The 11,154-nt window shown below is 39.7% G+C and overlaps 1 protein-coding gene and 1 long non-coding RNA gene across 3 annotated transcripts in view; both read left to right on the top strand.

Annotated features, from left to right (window-relative positions):
* The window catches only part of LOC106815653 (U3 small nucleolar RNA-associated protein 18 homolog), a gene marked incomplete in the record, with an annotated part of 21,633 nt that extends 18,444 nt beyond the window's left edge, over positions 1-3,189 (top strand). The window contains 7 exon segments of the mRNA XM_014820149.1: positions 235-406; positions 707-807; positions 1,107-1,197; positions 1,622-1,745; positions 1,982-2,156; positions 2,549-2,691; positions 2,970-3,189. Coding sequence (XP_014675635.1) covers positions 235-406; positions 707-807; positions 1,107-1,197; positions 1,622-1,745; positions 1,982-2,156; positions 2,549-2,691; positions 2,970-2,994 — 831 coding nt within the window.
* Positions 3,190-7,644: 4,455 nt separating this feature from the next.
* The window catches only part of LOC106815651, a 12,185-nt gene continuing 8,675 nt past the window's right edge, over positions 7,645-11,154 (top strand). Inside the window, exon 1 of one of the 2 annotated variants that reach the window (XR_001394769.1) lies at positions 7,645-7,812. This is a non-coding gene — a long non-coding RNA (uncharacterized LOC106815651). The remainder of the gene's footprint in view (positions 7,813-11,154) is intronic. The other variant, XR_001394768.1, reaches the window with a different exon arrangement.

Genomic DNA, 11,154 nt, shown 5'->3' with positions numbered 1-11,154 from the left:
CACCAGCTCTTGCATTCTGGTTCTTGTCACCTGCTGCCACCTGGAGACAAGCCCAAGCAATGTCATTCAGCTTGACAAAGACAGCTAAACCAGTTATCAAAATGGTTGCTAAGAAGTTAATTATGTGAATACATCACAAAATATAACTTCTCTTAATGTCGAGTGAATTAATTCCCATAATTAAAGTGTAAAATAAATATTTAGCAGTTTAAAGAAAACATGACATTATTACAGGTTGATGGGAAATATAATCCAAAGATCGAGAGCATCTACTTTGAAAAGTTCCCAATACACACAGCTCACTTTAGCAGAAATGGAGAAGAGATAATCGTGAGCTCCAAATTTGGCCATTTCTACTATTATAATATGATTGCTGGAAAAATCATCAAAGTTCCATGGAACAAAGGTACACTAGTTCAATATTGTGGTCTAGTAGGTGTACTACTTTACACAGAAACCATGTTACAGATGTAATTAAAAAAATCGGTTCTTACATGCCCGTAACGCCTGGCGTAGTTAAGGTTACAATCTAAAATCATTCTAGGAGATTAGCTCTTGATGTAATGTATTCTATGTAGTATCAAGTATCATATAGTCGGTAGTACACAAATGAGAGACCTCTCATTCCTGTACTGGTAATATAATCATACAGTCAAGTATTCACCAGTTTTTACTTAGGTCAACTTTATTTCCATGCTTGTTTCAGCCACAGAGCAAGCCGAGTTAAAAAGATTTGAATTGTCACCAGATGGCAGTACAATTGTTTTCTATGGAAACTATGGTAGAATGCACATTCTCAGTGCAAAGGTGTGTTTAATAATTGTCTCTTGATTGTTGACAAAATTTTTGTTAGTTAGTTATTAGTAATTGGTAATTGGTGCAGAAAGCTACGAATCATTTATTGAGACAGTACAACATTGTAACATTTGCAACTATAATACTCAGAGAATTTCAGAACATTGTACTAGTTTTTCTGTGGTGTAGTCGAATTTATGTTACTAGTCGTTGTCTTTGTGGCAGCCGGTGGGTTAGTGACATTTATGCCACATTGTCATACCTGGGACCAGGTCTCGGCTATGTATGTAATGATCATTCTCTGTTTGTAGACAAAAGAGTTGATATCCACACTAAAAATGAATGGCAGCGTAGATGCTATCTCATTCAGTAGTGATGGAAGGCAGATGTTCTCTCACGGAGGTAAACATGCAATGTTGTGTGTGCGTGCGTGTGTGTGCATGGTCTGCTGTAAACGATTATGTGGTTGCTATGACACTTTCTTGCCAAAATGATGATGCCTGCAAAAAGTTATCTTTGATGTTCTTTATGCCAAAAACGATTTTCTACTTGTGTCTACGTTTGGGTAACCTCTTACCAATAGTTTAAATGACAGCAGGTGCTGATAGCAGTATGAAGAAATCCGTGATTATTTCCTATACTTTTAAGAAATGATTACATTTTTAGGTCTTATTGGTTAAAGCTTTTGTGCAGAAGATTATCTCGCTGGTGAAATCATGCCCATTTCTCGCATTAGCCTTGAGAATGCAATGGTGTTATAAAAAATAGTAGTAGTGTAAAAAAAAAAAATGTTGAATTAAAACAATTTGTGCTTGTTATTATACAGATGATGGTCAGGTTTACATGTGGGACATGGGTTCACGGTCTTGCACTCACAAATTCTATGATGAAGGCTGTATTAAAGGCACGTCTGTGGCGTGTTCTCCTAACGGCCAGTACATTGCGTGTGGGTGAGCATGATTATGCTGTTTCATATTGTTTAAAAAAAAGTCCTGTTCAACTCTCAGGCAACTACAATTTTTTTTCTATTTTTCACATATTATTTCTTTATGATACATTCTATCGTAATTAATGGTGGCAAATTGAGCAAAAGTCTAAAAGATTCATAGGTGGTTGAATCAAGTATTCATGCATTGAGTCCTTCTGCAAGTTATTGTTGATATTGATTGATTTCTGACATGTCCAGGTCTAGCAGTGGAGTGGTAAATGTGTACGATGCTGTGACCTGTGTGACCTCTCACTCCCCGGCACCTCTCAAGGTCGTTCTCAACATGACCACGCCTGTCACCGACCTACGCTTCAACTGCACCTCTGAGATACTGGCCATGCTGTCACGAGAAAAGGAGCAGGCAGTTAAATTGGTGAGTCTTGAATCTCTGAAGCTGAATGCAGTAAAGTAGAGCACTGACGGTTTGACCTGCTCATAGTATTGGTTACATTTACACTACATTTTCTTTGTTAAAATGGAATCTAATTTGGTTTTGGGTCTATTGAAGCCAGCTTTTGCTGATGAGCAACCAGAAAACTCATCTAATATCAGATAGTGCGCTTTGAGTGGCGCCACCGTCGTTGTAATCAAACTGTAGTCGTTAGTTTTAAAACATTAAAAAAAAAAATTCTAATGTTGATTGAATCATGAAATTTTTAATGTAATGTAATTTTAACCCAAATCAACTGAAAATAATCCTAGAACCTAGAGTCAAGTATTCCTTTAATAACATTTACACTGAGATCATAATCTATTTTTGCTTAGGTGCATTTTCCATCGATGTCAGTGTTCTCTAACTTTCCGGGCGTACGAGAAAAGGATATGAGGATACCACTGTGCCAAGACTTTTCCCTGAACAGTGGCTACTACACCATAGGAGATCACAAGGGCCACGCATTTCTCTACAGGTTAGTTGAACTGTGGAAACCAGGATGACCCAGTAGTTAGTCAATGATCACATTAAAAGGTTTCGCACAAGTGTATTATGAGGAATGAATAAAAACAAATTATGTGCTTTTATTCAGTCCTGATATTAGTTCACAATATAGTGGTAAGAATACAAAGCCATCAGTTACATATTGATATTATGAGAGCTTGCCAGTTAAATTTGCATTAAACTCGTGTTACAACGTTATTTCTTATGATGACGAATACACACTGATAATTGTTTTTGTTCTTTTTTCAGACTGAAGCACTACAGTAATTACTGATGTGACAAATAAGTGTTAGTACTCCGGTATTGACAACATTGAGACACAAAAGTTTATTAATTAAGTGTACAGTGACAGAGTTTGATGGATATATCAAATTATGACAAAGTTTGTAATTGTCCCAAAGGGGAATCACATGTGTTTTAAAATAAAAATGTTTTACATGTTAAATGTGTATTACATATAATATATGTAGATATAGTAATTCAATTTTGTTTTTAGATTGAACACACTGTCGGATTTCACATAATGATTATACTTGAATACACAATAATATCCCTCATAATGTGTTCTAAAGATCTTGCTTCAATAACTAAAGATCTTGCTGGTAGAATCGACTCTTTCCAACGCCGCCTTCTAAGGAGGGCCATAAATATCAGATACCCTCAGAAAATTGGTTCCGTCGCCCTGAAAGAACTCAAATTTGCAGAATGGAGCGAAGTCGTCAAAACACGCAGAATAAGACTTTTTGGACACATCATGAGACTCCACAAACACTCCTGTCATGTTAGCACTCCGTGAAGCAGATAGGAAAGTAGATCAGCCAGTCGGTCGACCAAGTGGCTGAGATTGATGAAGCAGCAGCTGGCAGACATAAACATCAACTGGGAGACCGCTGCTGAAAAAGCGAGTGATAAAGATCACTGGCGAAAACAGTGTAGAGGGCAATAACACAAGGGGGAGAGAGATCAGTATGTGCGTAGCACAGCTGCCAGTCAGCACCTGAAATGAATGAATGAATAATGTGTTCTAGAAAAAATAGCGTGTATAACATCAAAATCCATAACGTTATTCAAATTTTCTCATTGACTTCTATTATATAATTAGATGCATTTCTTCAAAAATTAATCAAGCTAAAAGCTGTACTATAGAAGAGTAATTATGTATGCAAGTAAACATTCTTAAACACATTGATTATTTATTAATGCAACATCAGAATACTGGAAGGGAAAGGGAATAGATAATTACAATCACTGGGAGAGGGAGGGAGGGAGGGAGGGGAACTATTATTATCTAGCTCGCTTTCTTATTCGCTAAAACTCTTATCCTGTGACTTGGAGCCCAAAATTTATTTGGGGTTGGTTGCTGTTTAGGGTGGATCTTCCCTTTTACAGCACACTGTAGCAGCTGTCGTTGAGAACGACTATTGAAATATACTCGCCAAACGATGCTTGTAGCAGCGGCTTGTAGCTTGTGATCGTTGTAGTATGTGCAAGTGCATTGTTCATCAAAAAATCCCATCTAAAAAGTTAATTCTGCTCGCAATATCTCGCCACAATTCTCCACCAATGCTAATGTACATAGGAATGGTGCTCGCGTTGCTGGCCGCCGTTGACAGCCAAGATCATTTTCTTCGACCGATCTTATGCACTCAAAATGGACAGGGGTGGACCCACGACAGATGTGCATCGTAAAATCCGATCTAAAAAGTTCACTTTGCCCGCAGCATCCCGCCACAATTATCCACCTATATGGTAATGTGCGGAGGAATGGCGCTCGCGTCGCTGGCCCCGTTGACAGCCAAGATAATTTTCTTCGCTTGTATTACAAGCTTGTAGCAGTGGAGCAAGCCACTTTTTGTGTAAAACCCGCTCAATCTTTTAGAAAATTTCGCAAGAGCGATTTCACGTTTTGCATCCCGAGTTTAGTAGTTATAAATTACAAATTACCAGTGGATTAGTTGACATTTTTGACGTATTTGTGGCCATAATTTACAAATTACGTTTGGATGAACTTACGTAACCTGAGTAATTGTCGTAACACTAGGCATAATCTTGCCTTGTAGCGAATATATTACATCAACTTGAAAATTACTGTTATCTTACTGTAATTGGCGATAAAAGAGCAAGGGATGAAAGCAAACAGGAAACTTGCAACAGCATCACTACAACACCGAGACTGTGCCTTTTCAGTTTGCCTCCCTCCCCCGTACACGCACACAGCTTTTCTGAAATGTTCCGCGATCCCTACCTGACATACCGCTTGAAAATGGTTCCCGACAGAGCATTTGTTTGCTTTTCTACGCTATATTGGCTTTTATATCCGTACGCCAAACATTAGGCCGTGGCTCGGATAATTTCCCACAGTGTTTACAGTATTTATTTAGCCTGGATGGCTGGCGCCTTTTTTTCAGTATGTCTGTCATCGTTTGCGCTTCTACGCGCATCGATCTTGATGACATTTATGGTTTGTTGTGTGCTATTCATAGCCTAAATCCACCGTCCACACATTACAAAGGCTTTGCGAATTTCCAGGGCCTTCTCTAACGACAAATCTGAATTTCTCGATCAGCAGCCTTGGATAGGCATTCCTTAGAAAAACGCGTATATTTAATAGTTATATACCCCCCGCATTCCAATATTCGAGATGATTGCGATTCTGGACAAAAGTTAAAAATATGTGCATTTTTTAGTTACCACTTAAAAATAGGGAAGCCTTAATTGCAGATGACTCCCCGTTTCGCCGAGGGGTGCCCCACATCAGGGCTTACTAGCTAGATGCTAGTTAATTCTGCCAGTATGTACTTATTCCCAATGTTCCGCACCTCTTCGTACATAAAAAATTACAATAAAGCCGGTGATATAACCGGTAGATAGCGTAGTAATTCAGCTTATGAATCGCGAGTACCAACCACTGATCTCTATTTACTAATATCATTATATTATAGTTATGTCAGCTAGTATATAGCGATCGGTAGTGTCAACGGGGGCAACCTATTGTTCTATTAAATATAGGTACAGTATAAAGTTATGTATAACTCGCTATATATATAGATTATGTAAACGCAAAAAATTTCACTGACTAAATTCACTAAATTGCCTACATTCACTAAATTGCCTACATTTCACTATCTAAATTTGACTGCACAAAATTTCACAGCCTAGAAACTCGGTCGCATCAGTGTAATATAAGACATCCATCGCTTTGCCTTTACAAATAACTAATATACCTATAGTGAAAAAAAGTTCACCGAATTTCGAAACCGAAAAGCATTAAACAAAAAACAACGAAGAATGTGCTTGTGTCCGACCATGTGTGTGTGTGGTGTGTGTGTGTGCCGTGTGTGTCGTGCTGTGTGTGGTGTGTGGGTGTGTGGTGTGGTGTGTTGTGTGTAGTGTGTGGCAGGCCCATTTGTGCGCGGCGCCGTGTCGCGTGCGTGCCGTTGCGCCTGCAGTGACGTGTGTGTGTGTGTGACGGGCTGTCTTAATATAGCTCCTTGTGTGTACGAGAGTGTCTCCACCGCTGAACACACGTATACGTGCGCGCGTCTGCCCTCTATATCTCTCTCTCTTCTCTTCCTCTGCTCTCTCTCTCCTCTTCTCTCTCTCTTCTCTGCTCTCTCCTCGTCTCTCTCGCTTTCTCCTCTCTCTCTCTTTCTCTTCTCTCTCTCTCTCCTCTCTCTCTCTCATCTCTCGTCATTCTCTTCTCTCTCTCTCTCTCTCTCTCTTCTTCTCTCTCTCTCATCATCATCGCGTCTTGCATCCTCCTTCTCTCTCTCTCGTCGTCACATCTTGTGTGTTGAGCCAGACGTGTTGTGCTGTGTGCTGTTCGTGTGTCGATGTAGTGCGTGTATGTACCGTGCGTGCAGTGCGATGCGTGCCGTGCGTGCGGTTGTATTGTGCTGTGTGTGTGGTCGCTGGCAGAGACTCAATGTGTGGTGTCGTGTGTGATGTGTGTGTGTGATGAACCCGCAACAATGTCGTGTGTGTGTGACATGTGCTGTCGTGAGTTCGTGCTGTGCCCTTGTGTGATGTGTGTGTGTGTGCTCGTGTCATGTGTAGTACGCTGTACTGTCAGTGCAGCGCACGCGCGATCCCGCGCAGCAAGTGAGAGTGAAGTAATCGCTGTCGTGTAGTGTGTGAGTACATGTGTGTGTGCTAATAACTGTGTGTTAATGTGCTGCGGTCTTGTGTGCTGGTGTGTGTGTGTGGGTTTGTGTTGATGTGGCGTCAGTGTTGTGTGTGTGTGTGTAGATGTGTGTGTGTGTGTGTAAGTGGTGTGTGTGTAGTGCGTTGTGGCGTGCGTGATGACGTGTGTCAGTAGCCGTGCGTGCGGTACGCGCTGCGCGCGAGTGGTGTTTCAGCGTATATGCGTGCATGTATGGCCGCGCGGTTGTGTGTGCAGAGCGCGATCCGCGCGACGTGTTCACAATACGAACTTACCCCACTATGTCGGCAAGGATGTATAATTAAACAGCAAGTATAAACCACTGATCGTCTATATAAATAACTCGATATAACTACATCTCTATATAAAACTGAATTATTATTTATAGCAGCTCAGATCGATATAAACATCGGAGAAGTTAGATAACTAGGGACAACTTACTTACTGTCTAGATAAACATGTATGGATTTATCCTCTATAGACATTTGCATCTGGCGTATATGGTCGCTATTAAAGATAGAAACAGCCAACCGAGCAGACATAGATTCGATTATCGAATATGACTCCTAGGCACTTAGGAGTATGACTAACTAGAAGACACTTAAAAAAAACAATAAAACCCTAACTCCTACCCTAAAAAAAAAAAAAATTTTAATTTAAAGTGCCTGTAGTCATTATCAATATCCGCCTGCTTCTTGCAACACCGATAAAACATAGGATAAAAATGAAATTACTGCGCTTGGAGTGCCGCGGCAAGATCGCAACGCGCACCTACTTATTCTATCGAAATAATTTTGCTTCCCGTTCGTTCAGTCTCAGTGTCATGTGTGTTCTAGTAGAATCTCAAATTTTGAAGCAAGCCGGAAGGCCTGGAATTCTAAACTTCTTCACATACGAGGAATTTTTGACTGAACTAAGTAACACAACTAGGTAACACAAGTTTATAAATCTATTACTAGTACGTGATTTGGAAAAAAACAAATGCCAGCAGCTGCGCTGGACTCAGTAATGATATAGACTATTTTGAGATTAATGACCGAGTATGACAGAACTAAAAACACGGCCCAAGGATAGAGACATGAGCTCCCATAACCAATGTGCCTTAAACCATAACCCATAACCCATAACCTAATCCTAACCCTAACATAACCTCAAAACCTCATTATATTGATGTAATCTTACATTGGTTTTATTGGGACCCATGCTTCTCTATCCTTGAACCAAAAACACAGCGCACTTGTTAGGCACTGGCATCCACGGCACAGGCACTTGAAGCGTTTCAATAAAATATTAATGCTAACTAAATACGAATCATAAGTTACTACCACAATTCTTAATGTTTCAGTATATGCCTGATTTCTTCGTTTCACCGTTTTTCGCGCCGAAAGACAATGCGCCCGGCAGCGATGATCATTGGTTGGACCGTTTAGCGATTTGGATGCGAATTTTACAGGAAACTGTCAACAATAATACGCTGTGAAGAGACAAGATATAGAAACATTAAGATTTGGTGAGTAAAATAGATTTGTATTTTAGTTAGCATCTATTTTTTATGAAACGCTTCAAGCTGCTTGTGCTTGGCATTCAGGCTGCAGCTTTAAGATACAGAAAATAATGTTAAAACCAACAGAATTGGTTGGAAATAAAATTGAGCAGTATCTACATCCTGAGGTTGGCGCGCAGGGCCAGCGTTTGCAAGACTAACGTTACTCGTTAGTACTATAATTATAATGTATGGCCATTTCTTTGAGGTAGTACTATAGTATACTACTAGTGTGTAAATTAATCTGTGTAAAATTATTACTGACTGAGTACTGTCAGTTTAAGCAGGGATTTCTCACGTTTTTCTAACCGTTCTCATTCGTTCTGTTACACACCAGTACTCCCTGCATAACACCAAGCGTATATAGTACTGTACGACTGTTGGCTATAGACCGACCATATATAATTTATATATAACTATGACTATAATAAACTATATTCGAGGTCTAAATGACCGGCACAGTTCACTACCCTACACACCTAACCCATCTGGTCTACTTGAGATACCGCTTGAAAATTCAAACAACTGACCGGGCATTTTAGAAAAAATCGAAAGACTGCCCGAGCAGCCTGTCAGAATATATGCCGGCTGCCGGCCAGATATTAGCACTGCGTATAGTGTAGTGAAGGTTAAGGTGGCACACGGGAGCGAGTTTTTATCGCCCGATCGCCCACTCGCGCACGCGAATTCTTTAACACATCGCTCAGAGAAATTTTGCCCGTTATGTGCCCGTTCACGTCAGACGCCGATTTTAATGCGCACCGCACGATCGCCTGTATCCAAAATGTTAGATTTTTCGAGGCGATTATTACGCCGCCGCGATGTATCTTACTGTCTGGCCACACATTCGCATCGTGTGCCCGATGTCCGGCGAATATTTTCGCTCGCTCCGATCCGATATTTTCTAAACCAACTCCTGGGACGTGGTGTTGATATCACAGCTTTGATGTTAAAATCGGCGCGATTAAATTTCGCTACGATGTGCTCCCTTAGGTCGACACTCGGGCGATTAACAATATACAACTGAGACGATTTTTAATCGCACGCGAACCATCTGAGGCGATTTAAAATACGCTCGTGTGCCCCTAGCATAAGGCTAACACGTCATAAAACACTCGCACATCATTCTTATCACTAATATGTGCACCAGTCTGTATTTAAAATTACATGTGTTTACAAATTTCATTACAATCGGTTGGAGATTTTTGCTCTCACGAGATGCCATTGACCTGTATCTTGTTTCTACAATATGTTACATTTGTCTGCATTTCGAGATAGGTATAGCAGTCTATAAAAATTTGCATCATGTAAATACGTGCAATTTTTTTATGGGTCTGTTTGAAAATTCCATTCTTGCAAATCTCAAGATAGCAGGGGCACGTTTGCTGTTCATTTACTGTTTTATAGGTTATAAATAGTACAAACTAAAAATAATGTTTATACTGAAGTAATCAGTAATGTGTATGCTATAGGTGAGACTAAATTTATTTACATTTATTAGTTTCTCGATCTATTTGTAAAATTATCGTTTTAAGTACCAAGCAATGAAGCATGCTAGTAGATACTTGTTGTGGGAAATTGCCTAGCTGCAGGAAACAGTCACACATCAAAAGATCGAACAAAGAAAGTTAGTCTCTCCAATTATTCCTGCTAGGTCTATGGATAAGGTATCTATTATTGGTGCATATAATGTGGGTTTGCAGTGGTGTGTACAGGGGGGGGGGGGGTCCAGGGGGTCCGGACCCCCCTGCTCGCGCAGAAAACGCATCTGAGGGGGTCTAATTTCAAAATTTAGACCCCCAGACCCCCCCTTCGCGTGCTCGCAAGTTTGGGTTACGGTTAGACCCCCTCCCCCTGGTCCAAATCCTGTACACGCCCCTGGTATGAGGTTGATAGTATCATTAAGATTGATATGTCAAGTCTATAAATTTTTCTGTTTCACGACTTGGCCAACACTGCTCTGATGAATAATTAGGCAGCATTATGACGCATACACAATTTATTATTACTATATATGTCTATTTGCTAATTACTGTAACAAAACCATCTCATCTTGCATTAGTGATCAATTCGTGTGTGATTTTGAATGGGTGGGTTGGTTTGTTGCCTAATACTAATAGGACTTAACTTGTTCACTTTGAATTTGCAATTTTTCATACATATTTTCTTATTGCTGTGTATGATAAAATTGAAATTGAGCTTGTTTTGTCAGTTTATTGCTATTACTTTAACATTGCCGAGAATCCACTCAAGATCTCTGAGGTCTCATTGAGTCTGTATGATCAGTTCGTGATAACCATATTCTCAAAACATGAGAGTTTTACTATAGACAGCCCAAAATAGCATGATAATCTAACTCTGCAACCTTATTTGCAGGGGTTTACGTTTATTCGTTTATCGAAAATAATAGATGTGCACAGGATGCACAACAAAGAGTGTACCCACTTATTTAGTGTGGTTATTTAAAACTAGCTATTACCCGTCCTCCAGACGGGTTTGAGTGGGGTCTGATTTGAGGATGGCGGTTTAACCATTTATCTCTCACTTTTAGTTGAGGATGTATTTACAGTAAACGAAAAATACTGATATTTAGACTCGAGTCATATATCAATATTTGTTTAAAAAAAGTTGTATCTAAATATATATAAAATCTGAAATTTTACTATAAAATTACATACAATTAAAAAAAAAAAGAGAAAGGGGGTGATTTCATAGTACAATTTCAATTA

Source organism: Priapulus caudatus, unplaced genomic scaffold (assembly GCF_000485595.1).
Source record: "Priapulus caudatus unplaced genomic scaffold, Priapulus_caudatus-5.0.1 Scaffold1170, whole genome shotgun sequence".
Classification (NCBI taxonomy): Eukaryota; Metazoa; Priapulida; class Priapulimorpha; order Priapulimorphida; family Priapulidae; genus Priapulus; species Priapulus caudatus.
The sequence above is the reverse complement of the archived record's forward strand: the minus strand, read 5'-3'. Positions and strand labels throughout refer to the sequence as shown.